Below are 12,105 nucleotides of genomic sequence, written 5' to 3'. Positions count from 1 at the left end.
TGGGATTATCTGAGCGTGTCAGTGCACCACTGTGTCTTGCTTTGTTGCAGTAATGGATTCACATAAAATGAAAGGGAGGATGGAAGCTGAAAATCTGGCTGCACGCTGTCTGGGAAAATTACCATGGGTTGCCATGGCAGCGGGCGGTGAGGGACAGGTGTGCACATGAGATGCTGGAGAGTTAATACACCGTGGACCAGCGGAGAGGAGGTCTGATGGGACTCGGATTAGGATAAAAGCTTGGATTCAACGTGACTGGGTCGTTATGCAGTTTGAATTACAACGTTCGGTCAGGGGAAGGTTTTTAGTGCCGACGTGTCACCGATTACTTTCATGACTGATGTTTAGTCATTTAGCTTTAATGAGTAAATATAATGAGGCTTTGTGTATAATTAGTCAGTATTTTTATTGTTAAAATGTAGAGAATTACGCGTAATTGTTTCATTCAAAAGTACTAGCATTAATACTGTCGTCTAAATAATGACGAGATCTTCTATAAATCTATTTTTCGGAGTCATATTTAGTACCTTACCTCTCGTTTCTTTTTAGCATTTTGCTCAGAATCTGAGCTCTGACATGAAAAACCCGGGAAACGCGTTTGACAGATAAGATGCCAATAAAGAGTTTAAAAAGGGCTCAATAATTATTTTTTTATCAGGTCTGGAACCTTATCAATAACCATAATGTGATTACTGAAGGTGTATCGTAAATCAAACACGTCTTTACGTTATAAGCGCTGAACATGACTCAACAGAAACCAGCCTGGCCTGATCTGAGAGAACAGACATGGAAGAACTGTGATTTATTGTGTTTTTTGGTGCTATTTTTGGTCATCAGTTTTCATCTCGCCTTCCAAAAGATGGCAGATAATTTTAGAGCTACGTCTCTGCTACTACTGACATTCAGAGTCAGTGCCTTGAATAGGAATTGGATTGGAAACAAAATGTTACTTCTGGCTCGTTGCAGTCAGCGTTTGTCATCACCTTACTGTAGACAAAAAAGAAAAACACAGCAGGGAACCCCCAAAAGCACCATGCTCACACATTAAAGACCAGATCTGCACACTAAGCAAAGTATTTATGGATATTTATGGAGCTTTTATCAGTTGCCAGTTTCACTTGAAAATGATGACAAAAAAAGAAAACCCACAGTTAAACTTTAACTATGCAAAACTTAATGTCTACTAATAATTCACCTTCCTATCTATTGTCTTGTCTATTAAAATTAACATTCAGCATCTCACTTCATAAAAATAGTGTGTGATCAAATAGAAACCTGATGGTGAATCGTACTAAAGGGAGGAAAGATGTTGATTCATGAACGTGAGCCAAAGCAGCAGAACAGTGACGATGTGGAATCTCAGGGATTTTCCAGGACCGGGTGCTACAAACCCATCGGGAACGTAGACCGTCCTCAGCGGCGGGACGTTGTGCAACAACACGCAGAGGGAGTACTCAGGGGGCGTGGAGGCCACTGCCACATACTGGATATTGCATGATTATATGTATGTGGGCGGCTGAGTCATTCCAGCCCTTAATCCCAAGACCTTGAGGGGGGAAAGCATCTAAATGTGAATCCCCCTGTCCTCGTCTCCTTCCAGGACGGCCCTCTGCTCCTCGTTAGGGGCTTGAGAAAGTCACCAGGTTTCACTGGTTGTATCCGGTTTATCCGATTCAGAAATCCCCCTCCTCTGTCTGGGGCTGAGAAATCTCTCGCTACTTTATGATTTCAGGGACATTTTTTCACGGTGCTACTATTAAATTCCGAAAACTACATAAACATCAGTATTAACCATGAAAAAGGTCATGTGAGTACTTTCATTACCGGTAATGAACTGGTTGAGTGAAGGTTTGGCTGCAGTGCAGTCTGGGTATGTTGTGTCTTGGTTCTGATGTGAGTTTTCAGTTATGAGTTCCTTCACATGCCCTGTTGTCCTTGAGCTGTGCCACTTTCTCATGGTTGTTGTTGTCTTATTAATTGGTTTCCAGACGTTAAGTACGCAGGTCATGAGAAGGAAAGGAACTGAATAACTGCCCTCATCCTTGACATATTTTGGTCTAGCTTTTGCCTGAGTTTGTATATTAATGTAAATTTGTTGAAACTAAAGTCGAGCTTTGAGCGTCAGTATACGGTTGGCAAAGCGTAAGAAGACGCCGGGCGAGGCTCCTAACATGGTGCCACGTAATATTTACATTCTATGTGAGATTAGGGTTAGGTGAAACAACAGTTTAAAATAGATATTGACATGCAAATTAATTGCAGGGGAAAAAATATGCCGTGTGTGTGTGTGCGTGTGCGTGTAGGCCTTTAGGCTGAGCAGCTAAACTGATGGATGTTGTTATCACCTGAAGCGTCTCAGCCTGAACCCTCCTATAGGCTAACATCTGTGATTATCCTGCTGCAGGACGTCTCTACCCGTCCCAGGCTCACATGTATCCTACTCTGAATATTGTAAATATGCATGTACGCCGTAGATAACCAGGTTTTATTCTCGACATGTGAGAAAGAAAACACTCCTCAGCAGATCCTGCAGCATCAAAAGGACTAATGACACGCTGGATAGAAACATCCATGTATTCCACAGCGGGGCTCAGACTGCGGTTGAGGGAAACTTTGAAACCAGATGGACTCCGTCCCACACAGAGCATCATGAGAAGAACAGAGGGGGGGATGATCTGAGACAAACGCTGACGTACTTGGCAGTTTTCCACGCTCGGATTTATTAGGGGCATTATTAACACCACCTCCGTCTTCACGTGCCTCATATAGCAGAGGCTGTGCTGCGGTGCAGGAAGCCTTCTTGTTTGGCTTCCAGCAGTAAGAATGAGTCCATTAGTTCTCAGTATTTCCTGGTAGATTTGCTAAAGATGAAGGAGACAGCAGAGGGGCCCCCGGACCTGCTGACTCAACATTAACTCCATGAAGAGTGTTGCGGTCAGTTGGCTCTGCGTGTTCGTTCTTACATTGAGCTAGCCTCGGGCTGCTTTCTGCGGAACCCATCTCCCACTCAGACGTGCTCTCGCAGATTGATGCTCTGCGTCTCGCTGCTTCGGGGCAAGTTATGAGTTCAGGATGTCTTTTCACTGACGGGTGGTCGTTTTTAAACGATTTGTGAATAATGGCCAGGGCCTCTCTGTGCACCTTTCAACGAGCTCTTACTATCCCATCTTGTCAACAAAGGGGCACACAGGTGGAGGGAGAGCTACGCAACTACTTGAGATATTTCTGAGTTACCTTTAGGGAGGACGATGGTGTTTGATGAGACTGTGGCACGCAATGTGTGTTGTGTAATCACACGTCTATTAATCTGAAAAATATTTTTTCAATACATTTTTGGGTCTGTCAAACAAAAAAGGAGTAGAGACTCAAATGTGACGTAAATGTTGTCATTCCAGCGTACACACAGATCCAGCCCCATTCGCTGGTTCAGCAGCACAAGCAGATGCAGCAGCAGTTTGTGGTCCATCAGAGTCAAGCTTCCCAGAGGGCCGCGGGCCAGCTGCTGCAGACCGCCTCCATCCAACCGTCGCAGCACCCCGTCCCCGTTCTGCCCAAACCTGCTCCACACCAGCCCTCCATGCCCGGTCAGCAGGCCACCATCTTCCACTCCACCATCGGCCCCCACGCCCTCCACTCCTCCCTCAACCACGCCAAAGCTCAGCCCGTCCAGCTCACCGCCATCAACCTCCAAATACAGCCGACGGTGAGTTCACATACGCACACCAGGCTCTCAAACTCAAGAGCATTTGGATAGCTTAATAACTGTTGCCAGCATCACTGATAAGGTTAAAGCCATAGATGGATGTTGGTGTACAAGCCGGACAGGGACTTGCTCTTTTTGCTCTGTCAAATCAACGTCTGTGTTTAGATTTATTTCATGCTGAAAGGCATGAAAATATTTTGTTATTGCAGTGTTTCTGAAGCATAATGTTGGCGCTAGAAAATAATGTTGCAGCATCGTTCTTCCAGTTTCAACAGAGAGCTCTGTTAATTGGGATCTAAATCATTTTGTTTTTAGCCATGCTAGCAGCGTGGTTATAGGGATGGGCAATGGTCTGTTTGTCAGTCGGTTGGTCAACTTTGGCCCAGACCGAAATATCTCAACAACTATCAGATGGATTAGCCGTGATATTTTCTGCAGACATTCATGGTTCCCAGATGATGCACCCTACCTACTTTGGTAATCCCCTGACTTTTCTTAGAGCACCACCATGACGTTGACATTTGTGGTTCTGAGTAAAACGTCTCAACAGCTGTTGGATGGACAATTATAAAATTTTCCTAACGCATTTATGCCCCCCGCCCTCAGGATTCATTATCACTTTGGTGATCCCCTGACTTTTCCTCAGCCACAAAGGGCTGCTAGCTTGGCTGTAAACTCGTAGTCTTGTTGAAAGTGATTGATTTCATTTGAAAATACTTGGGAAGATGAATTAAAATGTGGGCAAACAGTGGATTTTTGATTCTACAGAGTAATATTTCTCATATATTGAGAGGATAGGAGGGCATCTCTTTCTCCCAGTCACAGAAAATCCATTGTGTGTTTCCAGTATTGCATATTTCATGTGATTCATTGTTTTTGTCCACCATTTGTTTCCAATGGGACATGACTTTCTGTCCTACTTAACATCTTAACTGCTCACATTCTTCTTGTTTTTTTTTTGGGTGGTAACCAGCAAAATACAAACTACTGTTCCAACAACACCCACCGAATCAATTTCCCCTCCAAGACATGCATGTAGAAAAAACACAGGAATCTTCTGAGTTTGGGGTTGGCGGTGTAACATTTTCCCACTGGTGTGATATTTTCCAAGCCTAATGGTCTCTTAGTGTTTGAGTCACTGACATTAAAAGTACTGACAGCCCCTGATCTGTCTCACATTTCTCATGTTTTCCCTTTTCTCACATCGTAGGCCTCCCGACTGGTTCAGGACAGTAAAGACAAGCCGACCTCGCTGGTGGTCAGAGAGACGTGTCCGCCCCCCCTCACCGCCTCACAGCAGCCACAGCAGCAGCAGCAGCAGCAACAGCAGCCACAGCAGCAACAACCTGCGCCTTCGCCATCGCAACCCATCAAACCTGTAGAGCAGCCCAAGGTCACTGCAGCCCCACCAGCTGTTCAGCCGCAAGGTAATGACTCAGCATGATTTCCTAAGCTGCTGAATTAAGAGTTCTCAAATGTTTAAACCAATGAGCCCCTGGGACTAGAAGCAGCAGTTAAACAAAGTGAAATGTGTCTTCTTTATTTGTGCTCTGCTCTCCTCCAGTTGGCCAACTCTTAGAAACCGTCAGTGGAGGGAAAGAAAAATCAATGTTTACTTGTAATTCAGAGCGTGTTGTGTCTGCGGCACATTTAGTTTCTCTACACTTTGTCTCTTATTGCTCTGTTTGTCCTTTTCTCTGTGATTTTTCTCCCTGAGCTAAGGCCAAAAAGCTCATCTGATACCCACAATTCCCTCTGCGCTCTGTTGTGTGCTGAACATTTAAACCCACAACATTAACAGTAATACAACCCGTCTCATAATGCAACTTTATTGTTTTCATTATTTTGTTGCCTGTAAATTATATTGGAGACCGTTTGGCGCACACTGGTTCACTGTGTTTGTGTGGTAGTAACGGGGTTGAGGCCAACACCCACAATGCAGTGGGGGGCGCCATGGTCATGTTTTGTTCAGTCTCATTTACATACCATGAGGGGGGCAGAACTTTTGGACAAGCTGTTTTATAATGTTGGTTGACTCTGAAGTGATTTTCAAAGCATAATCCAGTCAAAAAGCTTTTATGTAATGAGAAAAACAGAAATGTTGCATCGTCAGCCGGATGTATTTTCTACTTAGTGTGCACATTTAGTCAGCCAGGTGATTTGGATAAAAGTGATTAAGCAGGCTCTAATAAGTGACTCATCATGCATCGCCCTGCAGCAGCTAGACTCTTCTTGCTGAGCATTTCATTATTTGGGTGTATGTTTTCTAAATGTGGACACAGATCAGTTTCTATTGTGATAATTCTCCTAAATGGTTGGTAATGGGGCTGATGCTGTGTTTCTTGTAAAATGAAACATTGTGTGGACCATGAATTGCTGTTTTATGGGCAGCGTGTTGGGTGTGATGCTCATCACCAGAGCAGGAAACTATTTTTGTAATCCACTGGCTGCAGGGGCTGATGTTGACGGGCCCAAACCTTTTCTTTTTTTAACTTTAGGAAAATTTAACAAAAACTGCTTTTCAGTGAAATTGGCTTATTGAGCATTCAGGCTTTCCAGCTCCAAAGATGTATGACACCTCAGCCTTTAAAAAAGATATTCAGACACACCGTCTCTTCTCTTTCAAGTATTTAAATTGTGTACATTCAGAGTAGCGGGCATTACTTTTCTGTGAATTTGGAGGACCCAACATTGGGATCACATTATGCACCTCACTATTGCTTTCTTAGGAAAGTTTTGCAAATGTTAAATTCATCTTACAAAGAGTAATGATGGATGTTGTTTGTAGTTGAAGGTGTCCTGTCAAAAGGTTTCACAGATGTCTCTTTTATAGTGGTGGTCAATGGGGGGGGGGGATGTTTTTAGGTACCAGCACCAATCAGTTAATTTGTCCCAGTGGCTTCAAACTCACCGATCTGTTAGCAAACTGGACTTTCTGGATTCTATTTCATATGATGCAGAATGGCACATTTCAGTATAATATGCATTATATTATTGGATTGAATTATTGATGCAATAATATGTAAACTGGTAAAGGTAGAACTAATTCCATCTACTTAACTACCTATCTGCTGGGTATCTTGTCAATTTCCCCTGGGGGTCAATACAATTATATCTTAATCTATAATATTACATAATTGTTCATTTGTTATTTATTATTAATCTGAATCTGCAAAGTAACTAAACTCATCAAATAGATTTTGTGTAATAAATGTACCTCAAAACCAGTGGCGGGCCGTGCATTTTATACCTAGCACAGGGGTCGGCAACCTTTACTATCCAAAGAGCCATTTTGCCCTATTTTCCACCAAATAAAATTTGTCTGGAGCTGCAAAAGCTATTTGATATCACAGCTTATAAAGTTGTATATATAGTTATATTATAGGTACAAAAACTATAGTTTGTTGTATTTATGAAAATATAGAACAAGAATAAAGACAATTCTTGACATTTTTTTGCAATTTACCTGATATAACAATATCAAACTCTTATGAAGAGGAGAGTTTGCTGCAGCAGTTGAGGAATCGCTCTTTGTCGCTCATCTCCAGCGTGACACTTTTCAGCAAATGCTGTGTGTATGTTCTGGAAGCATAGAGGTAAGTCAGCATCGTTGGCAGTGAAAGCAAAGGAAGACGTCCACATAGAGTTAAACTCTCTATTTTCCTCCGTGACTTTTCTTTTTTTGGATTTATCCATTGATAGTTTACAGAGGGCGTGGGTCTGAAAATCATGATTAGCCACCTGCAGGGAAAAGCGCTTGACAGGGGTAGAGGATTTAACTGCCTGTGGGAATAATTAACATATAAGATTCTGTTCATTCTTGCTTATAAATTATATTCTCTCTGAACACGTTTCTCTTTTTGGAGAGTCATGTGAGATAACTTCTTCGATTAGCGCAATTTCCCTGCTCTTCTTTCTATTTCCTCGTCTCTGTCACGTGTGTAAACCTCGCTAGTCAGGAAACTTGTCAGAATGCCCATATTTGATTGGCTGAGCTGCATCATGTGATGTGATTCACAACGCCGACTAAGCCTCTGCTGTTATGTTTCGTTTCACGATAGTCACGTGCTCGCCCACTGACCAATCACAGCACACTCTGTACCTCACTGAGAAGCTGCACATGGACACTGAGCTGCACGTAATGCTGACGTAGCTATAGGCCAGCTAGCAGGCTCTGACACGTTAAAGAATACGCCCAACATGTCAAACTAAAGATCTGATTGGTTGAACACTATGACAATCAACAATATCATCCCCATTCACTTAAACTGCAAAGGGATGCACTTGTGAGTCTGCAGGCCTCGGGTCTCTCTTCTTATCTAGAGACACAGAGGTGAAATCTGATTGGATAAAAGCTCTACTTAAAACAAGCTGCACTGGAAGCAGAGCAACTGAGGAAGACAGTAGCTGTGCAACAAGAAAATAAGATGATGGAAAAAATTTTTTTATAAATTATAATACATGTAGTGTATTTAAGAAAAATTATCAAATAGATATAGCTTTGTGATTCTGTTTAGGCCAGCAGAGAAGGCCTTGCAGGCCCTGACGGCCCGCCACTGCTCAAACCTGTTCTTTAGTACAGTACTTTGGTTACTTTCCACTACTGCTGCACACTCCACCAGAATGTTCCAAGCAGTGTGGAAAATAAACTTATATTCAAAAAGAAGAAGAGCCTTTAGGTGTCTTTTCTCAGAGGGTGACTTGGACCCTAAAGTTTCTCTCTATGCATCTGCTGAAAACGTGAATTTGTGTGGTTTTAATGGGGTCTAGTTGAATTGGTTGTACTGGTAGAGTGAGTCGATGGGACTACATTAAAAGACTGAATCTGGAGACACAGTCGAACCATGTAGTGTCATAGCAGATGCAGGATGCTAACGCTAGCATGCTAACGCTAGCTGCTGTGGGAGGAAGCAGGGAGGCGGACCCTGGTTTCAAAGCTTATCTTTAGCGGCGCTGCGACTTCAACGCGAACTCAGCCTCAGACAGCAGCTGCAGCAAGTCGGTGTGTGCGTGTGTCGCGGATCATCACAACAAACACGAGGAGCAAACCGCACATGTTTTCTCTGTGAACTCAGCGGGAGTCGGTAAGAGATCCAACTCAACGCCGGTGACTTTACACATGAAGCGTCGCGGCTTCGTGTTTACTTTCGCTCTGTGGGGTTTTGACGTGGGTGTTGTGATGGTGGGAGTGATCCGTGACGCGCTGTGGATTCACTGTTTGTTATTGATCGACTGTGCGGCAGCAGGTCACTTCTAATGCTCAGCTGTTATTAGACCGGTAAGGAGGCAGGTGGACATGACCGGATGCTGTTCCACATGTCTCTGTAATGTGATAGCTGTGTCTTGTTAGAATAATAGGACTTCATAAAGGCTGATTATATAAAGACAGGTACTGCATAGCTCGATGAAAATAACCAAACGAATCATTTAAAGTTTTAGCCATCTCTTATTCCTCCGAAGTTTAAAGACATCAACAGTTTGATGATGTACTAAAAATAATGTGGATGTGCCGAGTTAAGGTGGATTTACCCTCTTAAATACTGCATCGTTCTTTTAGGACTGCAAGGAATGATTCTTTATTGTTGATTAATCTTCTAATTTGTTTCAAGATTACTTATGTTGACCTATCACATGTCAAAGTACTGAAAATTAATTCTCATTACAGATTCTTCGAGTCCAAAACTCAAAAATATTCAGCCATCATACCATCATATATGACAAGGACAAGCAGCAACACGTGAGAAGCTGGACTCAGAAATAGTTTTCTTTCCCTTCAAAGATTGAATCTGACAATTCATCTCAGGCTGCTGATTAGTTTCCAGATTAATTGCCTATAAAATGTCACAAGACGGTGTAATTATCCAAAGCACAACTTGACATTTTCAGAAAGCTTGTTTTGTGTGACCAACTGTCCAAGACCCCCAAAATATTCACTTTAAGATCTCATTAATCAATTGCTTGAAAAAACGACTATGGATTAATCAACCATTTTCCTTCAGACTCAATCCACCAGTGAGCAGCGCTCACAGAGTGCATGCTCTCTACGTTGATGGTGATTGTGTCGTATTCATTTCTCTGGTCAGCAGGCGGGGGCTCGACCAAGAGGCCGAGCGCTGCACCTGGGACCCCGCCTCCGGCCATGACCTCGGGGAACGAGAGCGAGGCGCCCACGGTGACGGGCAGTGCGCCGCAGAACGGGGAGAACAAACTGCCGCAGGCCATCGTCAAGCCCCAGGTCCTCACACACGTCATCGAGGGCTTCGTCATCCAGGAGGGGGCCGAGCCGTTCCCAGTGTGTGTGAGTGGCCGCATCTCAGCATGATAAACAACCCAGAGCCAACTCTCTCTCTCTGGTGTACTCGCCTGCAGGGAGCCGTCAGCGCAGGCAAACACAGATCCCTCTGTTACTACTATTACTGCCGACAGCACACAGCTTCTGTGGGACTCAGTCATTCATTTTAGAGCTGATGGATGTGTGTGTGAGTGTGTGTGTAATGAGCTGCAGCCTCTCAATTATCTCAAGGCATAAAAAAACTCCCTCCTTTAATCTGTCATCTCCCTTCAAATTGATGTTACTACATTGTTTATCTGGTGTTTGTACACAGTTGTTGACATGTGTATCATCCAATCTGTATTATAATCACACACAAAAAGGTAAACGTTAGACTGAACAGCCTTTTGTTCAGGTGCAACATGCTGACATGTTTATTTCTCGCCTTAGGGCTCACTGCCCCCTACTGGACATGTGTTGTAACTGCTCAGTATACAGTATTTGAATGCACTGGATAAAGGCACGAACAAGCACAAACAATGCATACTGTTGTGTAGTATCTACATTACAAAGATATTGATATGGTACTTTGAACTGTGTTTGGTGACCGTTTTATTGATTGTTGGTGTTTATATATTCTGTGACTGTGTTTATTTGAAGAATGGCACGGGAACGTCTTCAGGCTACCCATTCTGTCTGACTAACAGAACGAAGCCCCTTCAGACATTTCATTTTAAATGATATTAAACATAGAAAAGCAGAGCGCATTCATTCATTATTTTCCCCCATTTGTGCTTGATTTAATGGCTCGATTATCACAATGGTTGCAGATTAATTTCCTGCTGCTTAACCAATTGTTTCAGCTCTATTGAAAGCAAACTTCTTTCTTTGCCAACAATGTCTCCAGTTGTAAATGAATTATAAAAGGGGGCCCAGAAATGGCTATTTGATTTCTATTGTTCTGTTTTTAAAATGAGGAAGAGTCTGCTCTGCGTTCAATAGTGTATGGAGGAGATTGATTATTATTTGGTCGCCATATGTCATTGGTTGGTCTCGTCGTCGGGATGGACAGGTGGAAGTCTTTGCACTTAAGATAGCTGTTGTGAAGTTTTGTCACAGTTACGATATTGCAGTCGTTCAAATGACTCTGTCAGTCACACTATTGTTACTGCTGGAGCGTGTTGCCGTTGTTTCATCGGTAGATTTGTGAATGTTTTCTTCCCGTCACCAGGTGGAGCGTCTGCCGATTCTTATCGACAGCCCGAAGAAGCTGGATCACCAGCTCTCCTCGGACCCCGACAAAACCCCCGTCAGCAACGCAGCAAACAGCGACTCCGACCCCGAGGACATGAACCAGACAGGTGAGACAAAAAGTATTACATACTGTCGTCTGCTAAAGTACAACAGGTTGTGTATGAAACGCGTGATGCACCGATGCAACCTTTTTCCAAAGCCTGTTCAAATCAGTTTTGGGAAAACTCTCCTTTGTCAAGCGACAAAACTGCAAAAGTCATCATTAAGGTGTTGGGTTAAACAGTAGGGCTATGTCTGCCTTCAAATTAAAGTAACAATAAACAAAGGGGGACAGAAAACGACTTTTTATCATTGACATTCAGCTGATGTCCATTTGTACGTCAGTTACTTATCAGCTGTTTCCTTAAATGCTTGACGAAAGCCGAGTTGATCCAAGTATCCAAAAACTGAAAAAAATTCTCTATCTATCAGATCACAATCCAATCACAGACGTGCAAGTGCACATTCCTGGTAATTACTTTTTAACGGTGTATTTCTACCGTTCACCTCACGATCGTTGCCGCTGTGATAACTGCAGAGTTGCAAAATCTTGTTTGTGGGCATCACGCTCGGTGTTTAAACACATCAATCTGTCACTCAAACCAGACTCCCTAGATCCTATTTCATGTCTCACTGGTACCTGAAACAACACGCCCTGTGTGTAACGCACTTCTCCAGGAGAAAATGTCTAAAAAACCTAATATTGAGTGTTTTTTTCTAATGCTCCAGAAAAAGAGCAGGAACCCAAGCTGACGTGTGAATACTGTGGATGGGTCGACTTTGCCTTCACATTCAAAGGCTCCAAGAGATTCTGCTCCATGGTTTGTGCGAAGAGGCA

At 43.2% G+C, this 12,105-nt stretch overlaps 1 protein-coding gene across 4 annotated transcripts in view; it reads left to right on the top strand.

Annotated features, from left to right (window-relative positions):
• Positions 1–12,105, top strand: part of phc2b (polyhomeotic homolog 2b (Drosophila)) — a 36,518-nt gene that overhangs the window by 15,903 nt on the left and 8,510 nt on the right. For 3 of the 4 annotated variants that reach the window (XM_031871721.1, XM_031871723.1, XM_031871724.1), the window contains 5 exons: positions 3,396–3,703; positions 4,914–5,130; positions 9,787–10,001; positions 11,206–11,335; positions 11,997–12,102. In XM_031871721.1, the coding sequence (XP_031727581.1) occupies positions 3,396–3,703; positions 4,914–5,130; positions 9,787–10,001; positions 11,206–11,335; positions 11,997–12,102 (976 nt within the window). The remainder of the gene's footprint in view (positions 1–3,395; positions 3,704–4,913; positions 5,131–9,786; positions 10,002–11,205; positions 11,336–11,996; positions 12,103–12,105) is intronic. The other variant, XM_031871722.1, reaches the window with a different exon arrangement.

The sequence above is a fragment of the Anarrhichthys ocellatus genome, unplaced genomic scaffold (genome assembly GCF_004355925.1).
Source record: "Anarrhichthys ocellatus isolate YVR2014 unplaced genomic scaffold, GSC_Weel_1.0 scaffold60, whole genome shotgun sequence".
Lineage (NCBI taxonomy): Eukaryota > Metazoa > Chordata > Actinopteri > Perciformes > Anarhichadidae > Anarrhichthys > Anarrhichthys ocellatus.
The sequence above is the reverse complement of the archived record's forward strand: the minus strand, read 5'-3'. Positions and strand labels throughout refer to the sequence as shown.